General features: G+C 41.1%; 2 protein-coding genes across 2 annotated transcripts; both read left to right on the forward strand.

Annotated features, from left to right (window-relative positions):
- Window positions 1–851: 851 nt before the first annotated feature.
- Window positions 852–6182, forward strand: LOC310932296 (protein ILRUN-like). Its single transcript, XM_083895590.1, has 5 exons — window positions 852–1122; window positions 2807–2961; window positions 3065–3262; window positions 3354–3679; window positions 4332–6182. The coding sequence occupies exons 1-5, from the start codon at window positions 959–961 to the stop codon at window positions 4365–4367; spliced, it is 879 nt and encodes a 292-aa protein (XP_083751716.1). The 5' UTR covers window positions 852–958; the 3' UTR covers window positions 4368–6182.
- Window positions 6183–10196: 4014 nt separating this feature from the next.
- Window positions 10197–15671, forward strand: LOC310931341 (SAM pointed domain-containing Ets transcription factor-like; the record flags this gene model as incomplete). The annotated part of the gene is made up of 5 exons (XM_083894473.1): window positions 10197–10632; window positions 12278–12475; window positions 12846–12890; window positions 12997–13134; window positions 15493–15671. 5 exons carry the CDS (start codon window positions 10197–10199, stop codon window positions 15669–15671), a joined length of 996 nt encoding a protein of 331 aa, XP_083750599.1.
- Window positions 15672–17154: the final 1483 nt, after the last annotated feature.

A 17154-nucleotide genomic window follows, 5' to 3' on the forward strand; every position in this document is an offset into this window, starting at 1 on the left:
TATACTTAATAATACTATTTATGATGCAAAATTAATGTACTCATATCAAAAACAGACATTTATTTTAAATTACATTAATAATAGTGTGGACAACTAATTAAAATTCATACCAGGAGCCGCTTCAGCCACTGCCATTCGTGGCTCGGGCCCTAACAAGTGTATTTATATATGTAAGTGAATGTTGTTTGTGATACATTTAATAATGGGATAATAATGACCAAATGTCTTATTATTACTGTTGTAAAAAACATTGCTAGGAAACATATTATATTCTATCACCTCGCTGGCAGCTGTGCCTCAGCTACACACTGTGTTTAAAAGACGATGAGGTTGTGGGCCATGTTTTCATTATAACATGATATTAAGTGTGGGGCTGCATGTGGCCTTTGAGACCCCTGGGTTAGAGACATGTGTCCCTTGTGCACGGTGAATGATGGGAGGTTTGAGGTTAGGGCCATAAACAGGTTAATCTGGTCTTGTAAACAGAATACCTGATAAACAGATAATAAAGAAAATAGAAAAGAAAAAGAAATGCGCTGTTAGAACTGGGTCAAATATAGTCCAATGTGAAAGTGTATGTAAGCAAGTTGGATGTTTTGTTGACATTAAAAGTTAAAGCACTGGTCTTTTTTTTTTATTATTATTTTTTTTTTCATTCAACCAACAGAAAGCATTTGTGTTGCATTGTAATATTTCACAGTAATGTTTTCTACTATTTTAAACAGTAAATTTAGCAAAAAAATATATGCGGTGTAAGAATTGGCTAATCACACATCACCCAGAAATAGTTGCAGTGTGGAGGTTAGTGTCGTGTCTTCTGTGGTTCACAGGTAGAGGCAGCAGACGGAATCATGTGACATGCGCACTCGGCCCTGTTGTTGTTGAGTTTGTTATGACAAGCCAAGGCCTCGGACTAAATTAGAAGCGAAGCCCCCGTGTTTGTCCGGGCGAATCCGCGATGGAGGGCATGGACCTGGACCTGGACCTGGACCAGGAGCTCATGCAGAAATTCAGCTGCATGGGCACAACAGATAAAGACATCCTAATATCGGAGTTCCAGAGGCTCCTTGGATTTCAGCTAAACCCCGCCGGATGCGCCTTCTTTCTGGACATGACCAACTGGTGAGCTCGGGGATTCGTGTGGCCTTGTTGCGTGGTTCATATTCGATGATAGAGGCGGTTTTACTCGCTAGCTTTTCACCCGGTGGTTATTTTTGTACAAGGACACGGTGTTTTTAAAAGAGAAGAAAAATGACGATAAATGTTATCCCGCGTCGTGACACTATGATTTACGTTAGGTGTGTAAACACGGGGATAGTGACAGCTAAATACGTAGTACGTAACGAGCTGAGTCAGTGTCTCCGACTTATGACTTCCAGTGACGAATAAATATAGGCAGGTAGCTCAATGGTTGTTTTTAACATATTTGCTTGTTTTTGTCATTTAACACACCGTTCGTTATCGAAATAACCGTTGCATTTTAATGTGTTACGTGTTGTGTGAATGTTTTTTTTAATGGTTGTTCAGACTGCTAGCTAGCTGGTCACCACTTGTATACCAAGCTAGTTATCAAGTAGTTACGTCACCGAGCTGATAATGAAAAGTTTGTGTATTTGCTCACATTCTCGAAAACTACTGATACTATGTCGTTAATGAATGACACCGGTCACTACGGATGTTGACAGATTTAATGTTATTACGTTACGTCTGTCCGTCCTTGACCACAAATACACTGACGATCACGACGGTTTGTTTGTTACGTAATACCAAAGACCGTCGGTATTAACCTCCTGCTTCACAACATATTCTGCATCACGGGATGTCTTAACCTTTGTCTGACTTTGTCCGAAGTATTGACGTGCAAGCTTTCATCCACTGAGTATGTTGCACACACTTAATGATACTATACGTTATTAGTCGTGAATAGAGAAATGACACAGCATCTCAAAGGGTATCAACATGCAATATAGACACAATAATGTGACAGTGTGCGCATTGCAACGTGCAAAATGATCTTTTTGGGGTTGTTTTAGGGTCCCTTTTTATGTATCAATTTTTTAAAATTTACATAGCTCAATAATCTGGCATCAGTGCAGTGGTCGTATTCTGCAATCTTTCCTCATATAACCCTCCTATGTTATCCGTGCCAATGCAGGACTCCAGTGTTGTGTGAGCAGCAGCAGTGCAGTGACTCTGTAGTAGAATCACGTGATGTCGTGTAATAGCTCCTCTGCAACGGGATTTCTAAAAATAAAAACTGCTGGCTACGGATGAGCTGCACATCACGTTGAGTTAAGCCTCGATCTCTTCAGCCATTAAGATGAATTGATTTCAATTGAATCGATTGTCTTGTCTCTCTTACAAAAGTAGAAAAACAGTTTCGCAGCTCTGTTGTTTCAGCAGCAGATAAAGCATGGATGCCACAAAATGCTGCCATTAATTATATAACACCTTTGCACAAGTCTTACTACTAATATAAATATACAAATGCATGCCCTGTACAGACAGATGTGAGTTTATGCGATATCCACATTCAAAATGATTATGCCAGTAGTGAATATTCGTTGTCTTATCTTATATGACCATAAATAGAATCTATTTGGCTTTTAGACCAAACTGTTTATTGATTCACTGACTAAAAGCCTACAGGTTAAATACAATTATAATCCACAGTTGCAAACCTTCATATTTTCCATGTGTTACTAACAAAATGTTTTTTTTAAGACTAACACATGCAGGAAAATGCCTACATAAATCTACAGCTATACTCAGTTTTGAACTAATCACCTGCCCTCTGTTGTCCCAGGAATTTACAGGCAGCCATAGGAGCCTACTATGACTTTGAGAGTCCCAACATTAGTGCACCGTGCATGTCATTTGTGAAGGATGTGACAATCGGTGAGGGTGAGTCCGTTCCACCTGATACATCTTTCACAAAGACCTGGAGGGTACAGAACACAGGTATGTCTGCTGGATTAATAGAACTCATCTTAGATATTGTAAACTGAAAATGTTTGCACTTCCGTGTCGTACCTTGTTCAGCATGGTGGTCTATGTCTTCCAGGTCCAGAGTCGTGGCCTCCTGGGATTTCTCTGAAGTATGTCGGAGGTGATCAGTTTGGTCATGTAAACATGGTGATGGTGAGGTCTTTAGACCCCCAGGAAATGGCTGATGTCAGTGTACAGATGCAGAGCCCCGTTTCTCCTGGCATGTATCAGGGTCAGTGGAGAATGTGCACAGCTACAGGACTTTACTATGGAGGTGAGGACAGCAACCTGTAGAGACTGAGAGAGTTAATTGTTGTAGTTTAGGATAGGATTTTTAAATTTCAACACTTTGCTTCTCTCGACAGACGTAATCTGGGTGATCCTGAGTGTGGAGGTCGGAGGCCTCCTTGGCGTCACACAGCAGCTTTCTTCTTTCCAAGGCGAGTTCAACACCCAGCCTCACCGCAGCCTGGAAGGAGACTACAACCCGTTTGCCTCACCAGAGAAAAGCAAGTGCCCCAACAGCAACAACAACGGCCTCCACGACGACAGTGGTCATAGGGTCGCAGAGGAACATTGGCAGGGAAGCCCAAACCAGCTACAGCAAGATCAGAATGGACTGTCACACAACTCTGTGGATATAGTAGCAAACAGTCTACAAAGCAATCTCTCACTAGTCTCTTATAACCAGGTAAGACACAGTCATGGTGGTGGGAGCCTCTAACCCTGAATCAGGGTTGGGGGTAAATTCAGAACCTAACCACGAATGTTTGCACACAATTTCCCACGTGCTGTAGATATTTTACTTCCTAGAACAAAATAGTGAACCAGTGTATGTTACATTTTTAGCGCTAGTCAGCAATATAAACTATTTCCAAAGTGGTTAAATCTGCAGTGTGTTACTTTTTGGTGTAAACAAATGGCCATTGCATTCAAACAATTGTCAAATTAGTTACAGCATGACTTATGGAGGGAAGGCAGAAGCATGACAGCTAGACTAGTAAAGAGAGATAGCAGCAATTAAGGCATTAACTCTGATACAGGAGTGGGATACTAAAACAAATGTTGAAAGAAAACGGTTGGAATATGGTAAAATATGGAAATATAGTTGTTCTATCAAAGGTTCTGCAGGCTCACCTTAGGTGTGGGGTAAGTCCGGGTGTGGTAGAAACCCTTGCAGCAACTATAAATGGCCAGAAAATAAAAATAAGCTATAGACAAAGACAACGTCTTGAATGGATTGTTTTGCCTGAACATCAGTGTAAAATAATTGTCCATTATCTTTCTTCCTGAAAGAAAATGTCATCCTCGCATATATAAATAATAATTTCCCTTTCTTACAGGGTATACAGGAGTCCTATCCTTTTGGGCACTCTTAGGTCATGGGACTTGTCACAGTACAGCAGCACCAAACCGGACCTCTGGAGTCCGTCACACCCTGACGAGGCAGTAGCTGTGGGGAAAGCACGGAGATCCAAAAAAGACTTTATGCAAATTCCAGCAGCTCTCTGAGAAACCAGAGGTCAACGCTCCCAACGTGCAGCTTGACTTACATCCCACTCCCACTGTATGCACGCGTGAATGCTAAGTTAAAATGAGTGCTATGGGTCTTTTGAGTGACAATTTATTTTCTAAATTTTTTTTTTTTCAGTTGTCAGAGTGAATATGAAACAATGATGACAGTTGGGTATATTTTGTGGAACTTAGTATGTGTGTGCGTGTGTGTTGTGTGTGTGTGCGCGCATTGTGCACCTGAAAGAATTTGGAGGAAAAGCCATTTTGTTTTGCCAACTGATTCTCTCTGATTCTTAATGTATTGATTAGGTTTCTGAATAGGTTTCCTTGAACTAAATCTAATTATATCTCCAAAACAAACCATCGAATATCATCATTTACTTTTCATTGGAATTGTTTAGATTACACTTGTTTGTTTTTTGGGTTTTTTTGAGAGGGGAAGCTGTCTCATCCTCCAGAAATGTATCTGTGGCTCGTAAAAGTCAGTTTGTATTTGTGTTTTTCCAACAGAGCTTGTTCATAATGAAAAGTAAAAAAACAACGCTGTCGCTTAACTGTAACATAGATGCAATATCGTAACCCTCCAGTGGAGGGAGTCAGCTATTACTCCTAAGAAAACATGAAGATATAAGAAGCATTTTATTTTACAATATGGCTCCTGTCGTCCAGTAAGCTACATTTAAGAACCAACTTGAACTTGGTATATTTGGTCTACATCAGTCTCTGCTGACACTTGAAAATACATATTTATGAAATGGAACCCTATTAGCAGAGTATTCATTACAAGCAATAATGCAGTATTATAGATTTTCCCCCATCATTGTCTTAAAATCGGATGTAGTCTAGTTTTGTGTGCTTGGATTAAGTAAAAAAAAAAAAAAGAATAACAGGACTAAAATACTGAATTTTAGCCAAATGGAAAGTATGTAAGACGAAACTTCACATAATAAATGCTCTGAATTTACAATTGAAAATCGACATTTCTCATATTAAAGTTGAATTTATTTAATGAATGTAGTAAAGGTTAAAGTTTTTTTGAAAATGTATTGATTTACCCAAAGATTCTATTCACATGCTTACACTGGACTTCCGTATTTATGCATGCAATTATATTGTGTTTTATTTCTAATGCAAACTTTAATACCAGTAAAATTACATTTTTAACAGATCTGGAGTCATTGTGACCTCCACTCTCTGGTCCCCGTGTGCCACACAATACAGTTAAGCCCTGAAGGGTTTACCATCTCTGTGATTTTTATCTGTCATCCAGAGCCAGTGAGTTTGACCACCTTGTCACAGGTGAACACCCTTTTACACTGAGGTGCGAACACACACACACACAAAAAAGCCCCAGGGTTACAGAGCTTTGACACTGACGACGACATCAGCTCATGCAAGAATCTTTGGGTCTCACAAAATGTTGTTTTCCCTGTGCTAAACGTAAAAAATACTACGCGTTCCTCCCAACTGTCGCTGTCGATCCATCAAGTGCTGAGTACATTTAGTTTTTTTAGCGTAGCGTCTTTAAAGTCTCTTCAGGCCAGATTGCAGAATGAATCAGTTGGCATTAGACTATTGAAACAGCACATTTTATGCAAGTGAGGAAGTGCAAACAGATGAACAAATGAAAGCCTGTTTTCCTTATGGATGTCTGATGAATGTTTGTATGATTAAATTATCACTGAAAACTTGAAACCTTGGACGTCATGTTTGTACAGCGGCTTTATATAGTTCACACATCCCGGGACTGAGATTTGAAGAAGAAGAAAATCTTTTTAAGAATTGCACTAACTCTTATATTATTAGTTTTCTTCTTTCCACGTCGGCAGTTGTGATTTGTTCTATTCTGTTCTATTTCCACGCCAGAATCCCCCACCTATTTTTTTTACTGCTTTCTTTTTCTAATACTATTATCACTTTCAATAACTCGTGCATGAAAAACCTCTTACTTACCTTTTTCTGCAGCATTTCCGGGCAGATCGCCGTAGATCCTGCACAGATCAGAGGCAACAACACGAGTACTGAATGTCAGTGAAATATGACTTCACGGTGCAGGTGTCTGTATTTGTGTTTACTGTGACACGGACCAAGTCTGTTACAAACAAACGACACATTCATTGGGTATGCTATAGGTAACTTCGAAAGCATGAAAGACACCGATCGATGAAGATACGTATGAGGAGCCCCCACCATATTTTAGGGTCAAATCCAAGCTGAAATCCACCGTTTGAGAGCACCTTCCGCATTCTGCAGCTGTAATTCCACCATTGTCACTCAGGCCTTGAAAGATGGTTTATGTGGGCGTATTCACGGGCAGCAGCTCTTTGGAATATTCCGCCTCAACCGCAGAAACATCACTGTTTAGCTCAAGCAAATATTTACTCACTTTCTCGTTCCCTGTCTAACTTGTGTATTGGCACCATGTCGTTTTCTAAAAAGTTTCCCACTGTTGATAACAACCCTAACCACTGTTTTTGGGTATTTTACTGATCATTCATGGACTACAACGCTTCATGGTTTAGATCCTCAACCAATAACTGTATAATAATCTTAGTCCTATAAGGGTTAATCTCCAAAATGTGGGTTAGAATCAGTCTTCACCTCTCACACTGAATGGTAACACTTTGACTTGATAGCAGATGGACTTCACCAATGTTTTTTTTTTTTACATTTTGACTTCACAAATTTGAATAAAATCCTCATAAACAAAATTACACAGCCAATAAACTATAGGTGTTCTCACAGCATCTCCTGAGGCTCAACAGATCCAGTCTGTTGAGACTCACCGAGTTTGTTGACATAAGGAACTCACTGTGTGTGTGTGTGTGTGTGTGAATGCTGCCCCAAGTCATTATTAAGTCGGGACTTACAGCAAACTCACCGACAAAGACACACCCTGTCTTTCAGAATTGATATGTCACGAAGGTGCTCTGTATCCCAAACGAGTCAAACTCTTGCTGCTGCGACAAGTCAACCACAAAGTGTCTCAGCGGCTGGAATCGGACTAAAGGGGGAAACAGGTCTGAGGTATAGGAGACAAGGAACTGCGTCCATCGAAACCTCACCTGAGGGAAAGAGGGACCCAGTCTCCAGTGCACCTGGACGTCAGTAAGTCCATGCTTCAGCTGAGAAGAATCTTCAGCCCTGGAAAAGCTACTGAATCCACTGATACCAAACACCGACGAGGTAAGACTCAATGAGCTTCCAAATATTATGAACTGCTAATACTTATGACACTGTGAAGATCTGTGAGGTGATCTTTTGTAAAATAGGACAAATGTTACTTAAATTAAAGAAATGAATGGTAGCATATAGAAATTGTGGCTTGCTAGACCAACTTCCTGTCGTCAAATGCCAATGATTGACAGAATTTGACTGAGCTGGCGGTACCCTGAGAGTCTTACAGTCATATATTATACGAAATATGATGGATATATATTACATATGCAGTATATAATATACAATGTAAGAGAGACAGACGTGTAAATAATGAGATGTGTTTACCTGTTTCTCCCTTCATGCTGGCTGGCCTTGGCTCACATGGACACTGAAACAGAGTAGAAGCATTATTAAAGGTATTAGTGACACGTATCTCATGGAACTGGCTCCAGTTAGAACCTTTTTTATAAAGGTTCCACCTGGAACCCTTTTGGAGGGTTCCACCAAGAACCTTATTAAAACCCTTTATTCAGGAAAGGGGTTTTAAAGGGTTCTCTGGATCAAAATGGTTCTTACTGGAATCATTAGTGTTACCAAGAACCCTTGAAGAACCCTTTCTTTGGGAAAGGGTTTTTCAGAAGCAAATGGTTCCAGGTAGAACATCAGCCCTTGTAGAAGGACCCTTTTGGAACCCTTATTTCTAAGAGTGTCGTAACTGGAGCTATAGGAACTCTTTGAAGATTTGAAGCAGAACATTGAAATACACAAGTACATATTTGACTTTCTACTATCAGTCTTTGGTTGATGAATTTGGGTTCCCCCACAATTAGAATGTCATCACATTTAAGATGAGCGGTTTGCATAAAAAAAATGTCCCTTCTCATCATGTATGATGTGTATTTTAAGAGGAAAAACACTGTATTGAAAGTACAGTGTCAAACACAGTTACACAATACAGGTCTATATATATATATATATACATATATAAGATGTGTGAGTTCATTAGAGAGAGCGGGAGTGAGAACAATTGTTTGTTCCAGTGAGCAAGCGTAACCCAGATGAGCAAGTTTTTGGCAGTGCTTAACATTTTAACTGCTCGTGCCTGCAGGGAAGGAAAAACATAGCAGGAACCATGTGTGGCCGTGTGTGTGTGTGCTGATATTCAGGCCATGATGCTCCCACTTCACATTCGAAAAATACATTATTAATACCCTTGTGACGGCCCCTTTAAAAAAAAAAAAAAACACGTAATCATGACTATATAGATGCTGAACAACAACAAAAGCCACTTCACACCGTGTTATTGTTCTTCAAAGTGTTTTGAATGAATAGAAGTAACCTGATTGTTCACTCTGCTATTCGCCCTATTATTTATAATCACTGTTTACGAAAGGACATTACATATAAGGATCATTTCCTGAATTTCAAAAAAAAAAAAAAAAAAATTCCTTAAGAGGTTTGCAAATATTTTCAACGGATCCTTGTTCAGGGAGATGCCGACTATTATGATGGTGAATTTCAAGTCATTCCGAGATACTTTTTTGTTTTTTTGAAGAAAGTCAGCTCACTGTCAAAGTGCATCAGGGCAAATGGATCATTTCCTGAATTTCAAAAATTCATTAAAATTATTCCTTAAGAGGTTTGCAAATATTTTCAACGGATCCTTGTTCAGGGCGATGCCGACTATTATGATGGTGAATTTCAAGTCATTCTGAGATACTTTTTGTTTTTGAGACTATAGTCAGCTCACTGTCAAAGTGCATCAGGGCAAATGGTGTCCAGTGTCACACACTAAATTTAAAAATTTGTTTTATTCAAGTTTTTATTTTGTCTTTGAAGGCACATGAAAATAAAAGTATTTTTATTGACAAAAATGTAAATTGACATACTGTTTTTAGTTATATATAATGTATTATTAATATTATTATAATAATAGCACAACTCCCAGGCTGATGAACTGTTATCTTATTCATATTGAAATTATGTGTTTGTGTCCCTCACTTAATGCTGCATTTTAAGTATCTTAACTTTGAATATACTCATGATCCATGGTGATGGCTTGATGATAGTATTTAAAGGCATGGTTGTCAGATTGTGATAACATCCAGACAACCATTTCATAGTTGTATTTGTTATCTAAAAAGTGGAACTGCTTGTATTCTGATAATGACTGCAGTTACGTTTTCAGCCCAGATTAGCTTGACCTCATTATTAACAAAATCTCAAATGACTTTCATAGATGCTGGTTAAAAAAGAGGCTAATGTTTTGAGGGGGGTCTGCCTTCATAGAGCGGTGACAAAGACAGCGCAGTTGGCTAAGGTGGAATAAACGATTCCTTGTTTCACAGAAAGTCGCAGCTCGGTAAATATGACAGAACAAATGTCATGTTTACTTTGGGATTCCTGCTGTCTAAATATTGAGCATTTGGGTATGGTTTTCAAGCAAAGGCATCAATAGCACACTGTCAAAGGGCTGTAAATGACACCGGTGACGGCACGTTTCTTTCTTCTTTCAGTGTTAAAGGAGCCTGAGCATGGGGAGTCCAGGTTGTGAGCACACATTTTGCACCGCGCACACATTTTGCACCGCGCACTCGCCTTTTTGCTTCTGTCACCCGCATCCTAACCTGAGGGAAGCCTGGCTGGATGACACAGAGGACATCAAACCGCCTCGCAGCATGTTGGGGCTCCCTGAGCTCAGCTGGCCGGGGGTTTACCTGCCCTGCTACGACCGATTAGTCATGGACGAGAACCCCTGGGTGCTGGGAGTGACACAGACCCCTGCGTCTGTCAGCCCTCCCTTTAGGACTCTGGAGCCCAGCCCACCTGCGCCCAGCCAAGCTCAGGATTCCTCCCCTGAAGTGGAGCACCGGGTGGAGGAGCGCTGTCTGGAGCAAGTCCAGACCATGGTGGTGGGAGAGGTGCTGAAGGACGTGGACACAGCCTGCAAGCTGCTCAACATCGCAGCAGGTAAAACAGAAAACAACAGGCCCGTGTCATTTAAATTTAAGACTGCATTAGCATGGCAGAAGTTTTAAAGGTGCATTATGTTATAAATCTAAAGCAACTGGCCATAAAATCCTCCAGGAATAATGTTCATATAACTGAACTCACCAACAACAACAGTACAGCCAAAATATTTGCATTAAATAAAAGTTATTTTGCAGACTGCAAATCATGTTTATGTTTTGAAATCATGTTTTGGCATGTGGCGCCACCTACCGCCGTCTACCAGTCATTGCAGTCAGTAGAGTCTCAACTGCCGAGCAACCAGTTACGTCAGAAAAACGAAACCTAAAAGACCTCTGTATTTTGAATTAACCTTTTTCGGCCACATTCTTACATATGGCACCTTTAAACATCTACAGTGACAAAAACTGACGCCTGGTTAGCATTTGAGGCACAACACACCTTAGGCAAACTCCTCTGTTTACTCAAGATGATCTTCACTTCTTATGAACCGAGTCACCTATGGCGTTAAGATGTACAAAACATGCAATACATGACTGTTTACCTTGTATGAGGGCGGTCTTTGAGTACTCCAGCTCATATTAAACTTCTAAAGCGTGGGGGATGGGGGGGGGGGGGGGGGTTGTGGGTTTTGTCAGAATGTGAGTACAATGGACACATTCTGACACCAATATGGAGGAACTGTAAGCAAGATCCTACATTTAACGGCATGCAAGTGAGCCGTCTTTTGGTTTTGTTAGGCCAGTTCCAAAGATCCACTACCCCACTCTTCATCAAACCATCCATCCATCCATCCATCCATCTTCTACTGCTTTATCCTCCACATGAGGGTCGCAGGGGGCAAAAGGCTCAGGTTACCAGTTTTATATAACTAAATTATTCAAATATAAAGATCTGGTTGGTTTCAAATGTGCCCATAAAACAAGCTATTACCCAACAGGATTGTTTGAACATACAGTTTTGAGATATAATGTAAAGAAGGGTTAGATGTTTTTGATGATTTTCATGCCTTTTTCTTACCGTTTTCTGTTTTATGTTAGTTTAGAGTTTTTTTGCGATGTGCAATTGCTTAATATTAGTTTATTTTAGTTATGCACATGCGTTCTCTGGGTACTCTGTAGATTAGGTTCATTGGAGGCTCTAAATTGACCATAAGTGTGTTTTTCGTCCAACGTCAGCTTGGCTGCAGCTCCCCCGTGGGACTCCTAAGACTTAAAGGTGCATTATGTAATAAATCTAAAGCAACTGGCCATAAAAATCCTCCTAATATGTCACAGAGACTCAGGAATAATGTTCATATAACAAACTGAACTCACCAACAACAACAGTACAGACAAAATATTTGCATTAAAAAAAATATTTTGCAGACTGCAAATCATGTTTATGTTTCGAAATCATGTTTCCGCATGTGGCGCCACCTACCGCCGTCTACCAATCATTGCAGCCAGTAGAGTCTCAGCTGCCGAGCAACCCACGGGTTGCCAGTTACGTCAGAAAACGAAACCTAAAAGACCTCGGTATTTTGAATTTGAACGTAGTAACGTAGTTTTTGGCCACATTCTTACATATGGTGCCTTTAAAGAATATACATTCAATGATTCAGGAAATACCTGGTCTCTCTCTCTGTGTGTGTTCTCCTGTCCAGATCCATTGGACTGGAGCTGTGTGCACGTGCAGAAGTGGCTGCTCTGGACTGAGCACCTGTACCGACTGCCACAGATCAGCACGATGTTTCACGAGCTGACCGGGAGGGATCTGTGCTCCATGGCGGAAGCAGACTTCAGACAACGCTCCCTGCAGTTTGGAGACGTCCTCTACGCTCACCTGGACATCTGGAGATCAGGTAAGAATGACAAGTCACTAAATGAGGCCACATTAAAGGTCCAGCGTGTAATATTCAGGTGGGATTATTGGCACAAATTGAGCGTATACTTACACTATATTAGAAACGGCATCCGTTTTGGGATGAACACTCACTGTTACCTGATGCACGTTGGAAAGGAAGTGAACAGAGGAGTGCTACGTTTGTTAATATCTGCCTCCTCACCAGTAGATGTCACTATATCTAAAAGACTGGACCTTTAAGCCATCCATCTTCAACCGTTTTTTTCCTCCACACGAGGAGTGTGCACCTTTAATTCTACTATAATTTTAACATATTAGAGAGGGACAAACTAGCCAAATTAAATCTGATTAGATTTTTTTGTCTTTAGCTGTCGCAATGAAGGAGCGCTGCCCACCAGAGGAGAGCAAATCTAGTAAGTTCTTTTTTTTCTCCCCCCCAACTAGTTGCAATGCTAAGGTAAATCTAAGTGAATGTTTGAAAAAGTACAATCTCTTGTCTGTCAGCAGCAGCAGCAGCAGCAGCAGATGATGACTCCTGGAAAGATGTGATGTGCCGCTATCCCAGCCAGCCCATCCACCTGTGGCAGTTCCTCCAAGAGCTGCTCCTCAAACCACACAACTACAGCCGCTGCATCCGCTGGCTCAACAAAGAGAAAGGTGAGGTTAAGTTACAGTTAAAACACACGAGATGGTCCCACAGACCAAAGACTTACCACGAGCACAAATAACTTTTGGGCACTGCAGCCAATTTGACACGTTTTAGCAGGAAAAGCACAGGTTTTACCTCTCACATTAACAACGGCTCTGTTTTGGTTCACATCGGTCTAGACCAGGGATCTGGGATAATTAATCTGGAGCTGCAAAAGCTATTTGACCCCTAAAATGTAGATAACATCATGTATAAAGTTTAATATGTAACTAGAATTTGTACAAAAAAAGTACAAAAAGAAAACTGTTGACAAAGGAAAACACGCACAAATAAACAGTGTTGGCCTTTTTGTGTCCTTCCATTATTTGTGGAAAATAGCTAAATTATTGTTTGAGTACATTGGACGCATATTTTTTAGTTGACGAAATATTAAAACTCTTCTTTCTCGCCTTCGTCTCCAAATAAGAGGCGTTCGCTTTGAAAGACAAACGTTTAGATAAAAGAATTGTTTTCTTTTGAAGCTGCAGGTTAGCGTTGCACACGAAAGGGTCTTGGTCTCGGAAAGCGATTTGGTGTTTTACAAATAATACACACACCCATTTATTTGATTTGACTCGACGGTGTGACGGTTAGCCAACATGCAACCTGACACGAAAGAAGTGAACTGGAACTCTGCCCACACTCATTTGATTATTTACACACCTGCTTTTCCCGAATGTGACCTGACAAAATGGCCGCCGTGCAAACGCTCCATCCTTGCTACGTCTCGGTGACACTTGATGTTTGCTTTTTTTGTAGTTAAAGGAAACTTTATTGGAATATTAATCTGTGAAATAGCTCAATGCTAGTTTTGTAATCAGGACAGTCAAGTCTTTGGAGAGCTAGGTTTTTTCCACAACAGTCAATTTGTCCAGTTTTGGCACGATAAGCTAGCTGGTGTTGGGGTCGTACCTATGTTCCCCGGGTCCTATGTTCCCCGATCGACCGATGTTCCCCACTTTGTAGAAGCCTGGGTGTGGAGCTCCAGGGTAAAGGGTTAGGGTAAGGGGTAGGGTCCTATGTTCCCCGGGTCCTTTTGGGTGAAAGCGGGGAACATAGGACCGTTTTTTAGAGAAAGGGTCCTATGTTCCCTGGTCACATACAAAGTGGGGAACATAGGACCAATTTTTAGAGAAAGGGTCCTAGGTTCCCCGGTCACATACAAAGCGGGGAACATAGGACCCTTTGGGTGAACAGTGAGGAACATAGGACCGTTTTTTAGAGAAAGGGTCCTATGTTTCCTGGTCACATACAAAGCGGGGAACATAGGACCCTTTGGGTGAACAGTGAGGAACATAGGACCGTTTTTTAGAGAAAGGGTCCTATGTTCCCTGGTCACATACAAAGCGGGGAACATAGGACCGATTTTTAGAGAAAGGGTCCTACGTTCCCCGGTCACATACAAAGTGGGGAACATAGGACCCTTTGGGTGAACAGTGAGGAACATAGGACCGTTTTTTAGAGAAAGGGTCCTATGTTCCCTGGTCACATACAAAGCGGGGAAGATAGGACCGTTTTTTAGAGAAAGGGTCCTACGTTCCCTGGTCACATACAAAGCGGGGAACATAGGACCGTTTTTTAGAGAAAGGGTCCTACGTTCCCTGGTCACATACAAAGCGGGGAACATAGGACCGTTTTTTAGAGAAAGGGTCCTACGTTCCCCGGTCACATACAAAGTGGGGAACATAGGACCCTTTGGGTGAACAGTGAGGAACATAGGACCGTTTTTTAGAGAAAGGGTCCTATGTTCCCTGGTCACATACAAAGCGGGGAACATAGGACCCTTTGGGTGAACAGCGGGGAACATAGGACCCTTTGGGTGAACAGCGGGGAACATAGGACCACTTTTTAGAGAAAGGGTCCTATGTTCCCTGGTCACATACAAAGCGGGGAACATAGGACCGTTTTTTAGAGAAAGGGTCCTATGTTTCCTGGTCACATACAAAGCGGGGAACATAGGACCCTTTGGGTGAACAGCGGGGAACATAGGACCACTTTTTAGAGAAAGGGTCCTATGTTTCCTGGTCACATACAAAGCGGGGAACATAGGACTGTTTTTTAGAGAAAGGATCCTATGTTCCCTGGTCACATACAAAGCGGGGAACATAGGACCCGGGGAACATAGATACGGTCCCCTGGTGTTAGCTCTGCTCAGGTCCAGTTGTTAGCACAGTCAGTGTGACTTGCGTATTTGATCAATTTAACCTGTGCTTATACTTTCTCCTATGCACTAACTTCACGTTTCAGCTGTGTTTCTGCACCATTGTACAGCCAAACTGGGCCAAATATCCAGACTGAGCTCCCATTTTTCTGTATTCCGTCTCAAGGAATTTTCAAAATAGAGGACTCGGCTCACGTGGCCCGGCTTTGGGGCATCAGAAAGAATCGTCCCGCTATGAACTATGACAAACTGAGCCGCTCGATACGCCAGTACTACAAAAAGGGGATCATTCGGAAGCCGGACGTGTCCCGCAGACTGGTCTACCAGTTCGTCAAACCCGTATGATGAACAAGGACCAAGTCGTTCAGAACAGAGTGAGCTGACGGCCAACAACCCAAAGATATGCTGGACATACGGATGATAATATCAATATAGATCGTAGATCAATATATTTTATTTGATGTTTCATGTTAATTGTAAAGACTGCCTACAGAGACGTGCATTCCTGCCTATATGACAATTTTCGCTTTCCTTTATACGGTAAGTTATATATCTTCATTTGTATCTCTGTTGTCTTGAGCACTCAAAGTCTTCGGTGTGATGCACGGTTTCTCACACGTCTTCTGTCTATTAAAACTTTTCAAAGAAATATGCTTTTTTTTTTTAAACATTCCTTACAGTTAGAGTTAGATTCGCAGATACTCACCCGTAGTCCTGGAAAGAAACTTGGCCTGAGGGATAATGAGCATCTAATCTGGTCAAGAAGGGGCCGGATTAGAGAAAAAGTGTGGAAAAACTGTTCAGTGTGTGGGCAATATGAGCTTAACTTAATATACTGTATAATATTTCAATCATGATGATGTTTCACACAATTCCAAAGTAAAAGTCCTTTTTTTTGGGATATGGAACGATGTTTACTTCATAATACCATAATACTAAAGTAACGCAAAATAAATCCGTGATTAAATAAAATTGAGTAAATGATAATGTTGACAACCAAATGTCTTATTATTACTAATAAGTATTGCGTTTACATTCCATCAACACAGATATCAAGTGGTGGGCCGCAAGTTAGTGTTTGGGGGGCCCACATGTGGCCCACGGGCCGTCAGTTTGACGCCTCTGTTCTAAAGGATTAAAACAAGGTACATTTCCTTACTTTTGAACAGAGTATGTTTGATTTACTGGTATCTTTTCTCTTTCTACTACTTAAAGGGACACTTCACCGATTTGCATGTGGCTTTGTATCGCTAGATTATGTATTGTATTTTTAAAAAATTATGCTTCCCTCCCTCAGTTTTTAACTGAGTTAACACATTTTCAGAATGTGCCCTACTGTGATGCGAAACGCGTCATTTGACTCACAGTAGGGCACATTTGGATAAGGAAAAACAGATTTTTTTTTACAAGTCAGGGAAAAACTGAGGGAGGGAAGTACTACTGCTATTCTAGCAATACAAAGCCACATTCAAATCGGTGAAGTATCCCTTTAACAATTTTTACAATAATGACATCCTATTATTCCCAGGTGTCAATAACCGATTCTATAAGTAAGTAAGTGTTTTTATACTTTTCATTCTTTGGGTTACGTTTTAATAAAGCGGAAAAATTATTACCAGTTTGAAAGTAGACTTAACAACTTAAAGGTGAAGTAAGTAGTTTATAGTGCCATCTAGAGGAGAGGCTGAAATTTACGACAAAGAACTGCTGCTCTGCTCACCCCCTCCCTTCCCTGAGCGCTACGGTGTCCTCAGCTGGTCAAATGTCGTCCTCGTCGTCTTTCTCCGTGTCAGCAGATGAGGTTCGTGAGGCGAGGGAGAGGGCGGAG

This window comes from Microchirus variegatus (assembly GCF_963457635.1).
Source record: "Microchirus variegatus genome assembly, chromosome: 9".
NCBI lineage: Eukaryota > Metazoa > Chordata > Actinopteri > Pleuronectiformes > Soleidae > Microchirus > Microchirus variegatus.

Excerpts from the sequence above, each read along its gene's own strand:
- LOC310932296 (XM_083895590.1), top strand. The coding sequence starts at position 959 with ATGGAGGGCATGGACCTGGACCTGGACCTGGACCAGGAGCTCATGCAG. Across the intron at positions 1,123-2,806 it reads TTTCTGGACATGACCAACTG|GAATTTACAGGCAGCCATAG; the intron begins GTGAGCTCGGGG and ends CTGTTGTCCCAG. Across the intron at positions 2,962-3,064 it reads CTGGAGGGTACAGAACACAG|GTCCAGAGTCGTGGCCTCCT; the intron begins GTATGTCTGCTG and ends TATGTCTTCCAG.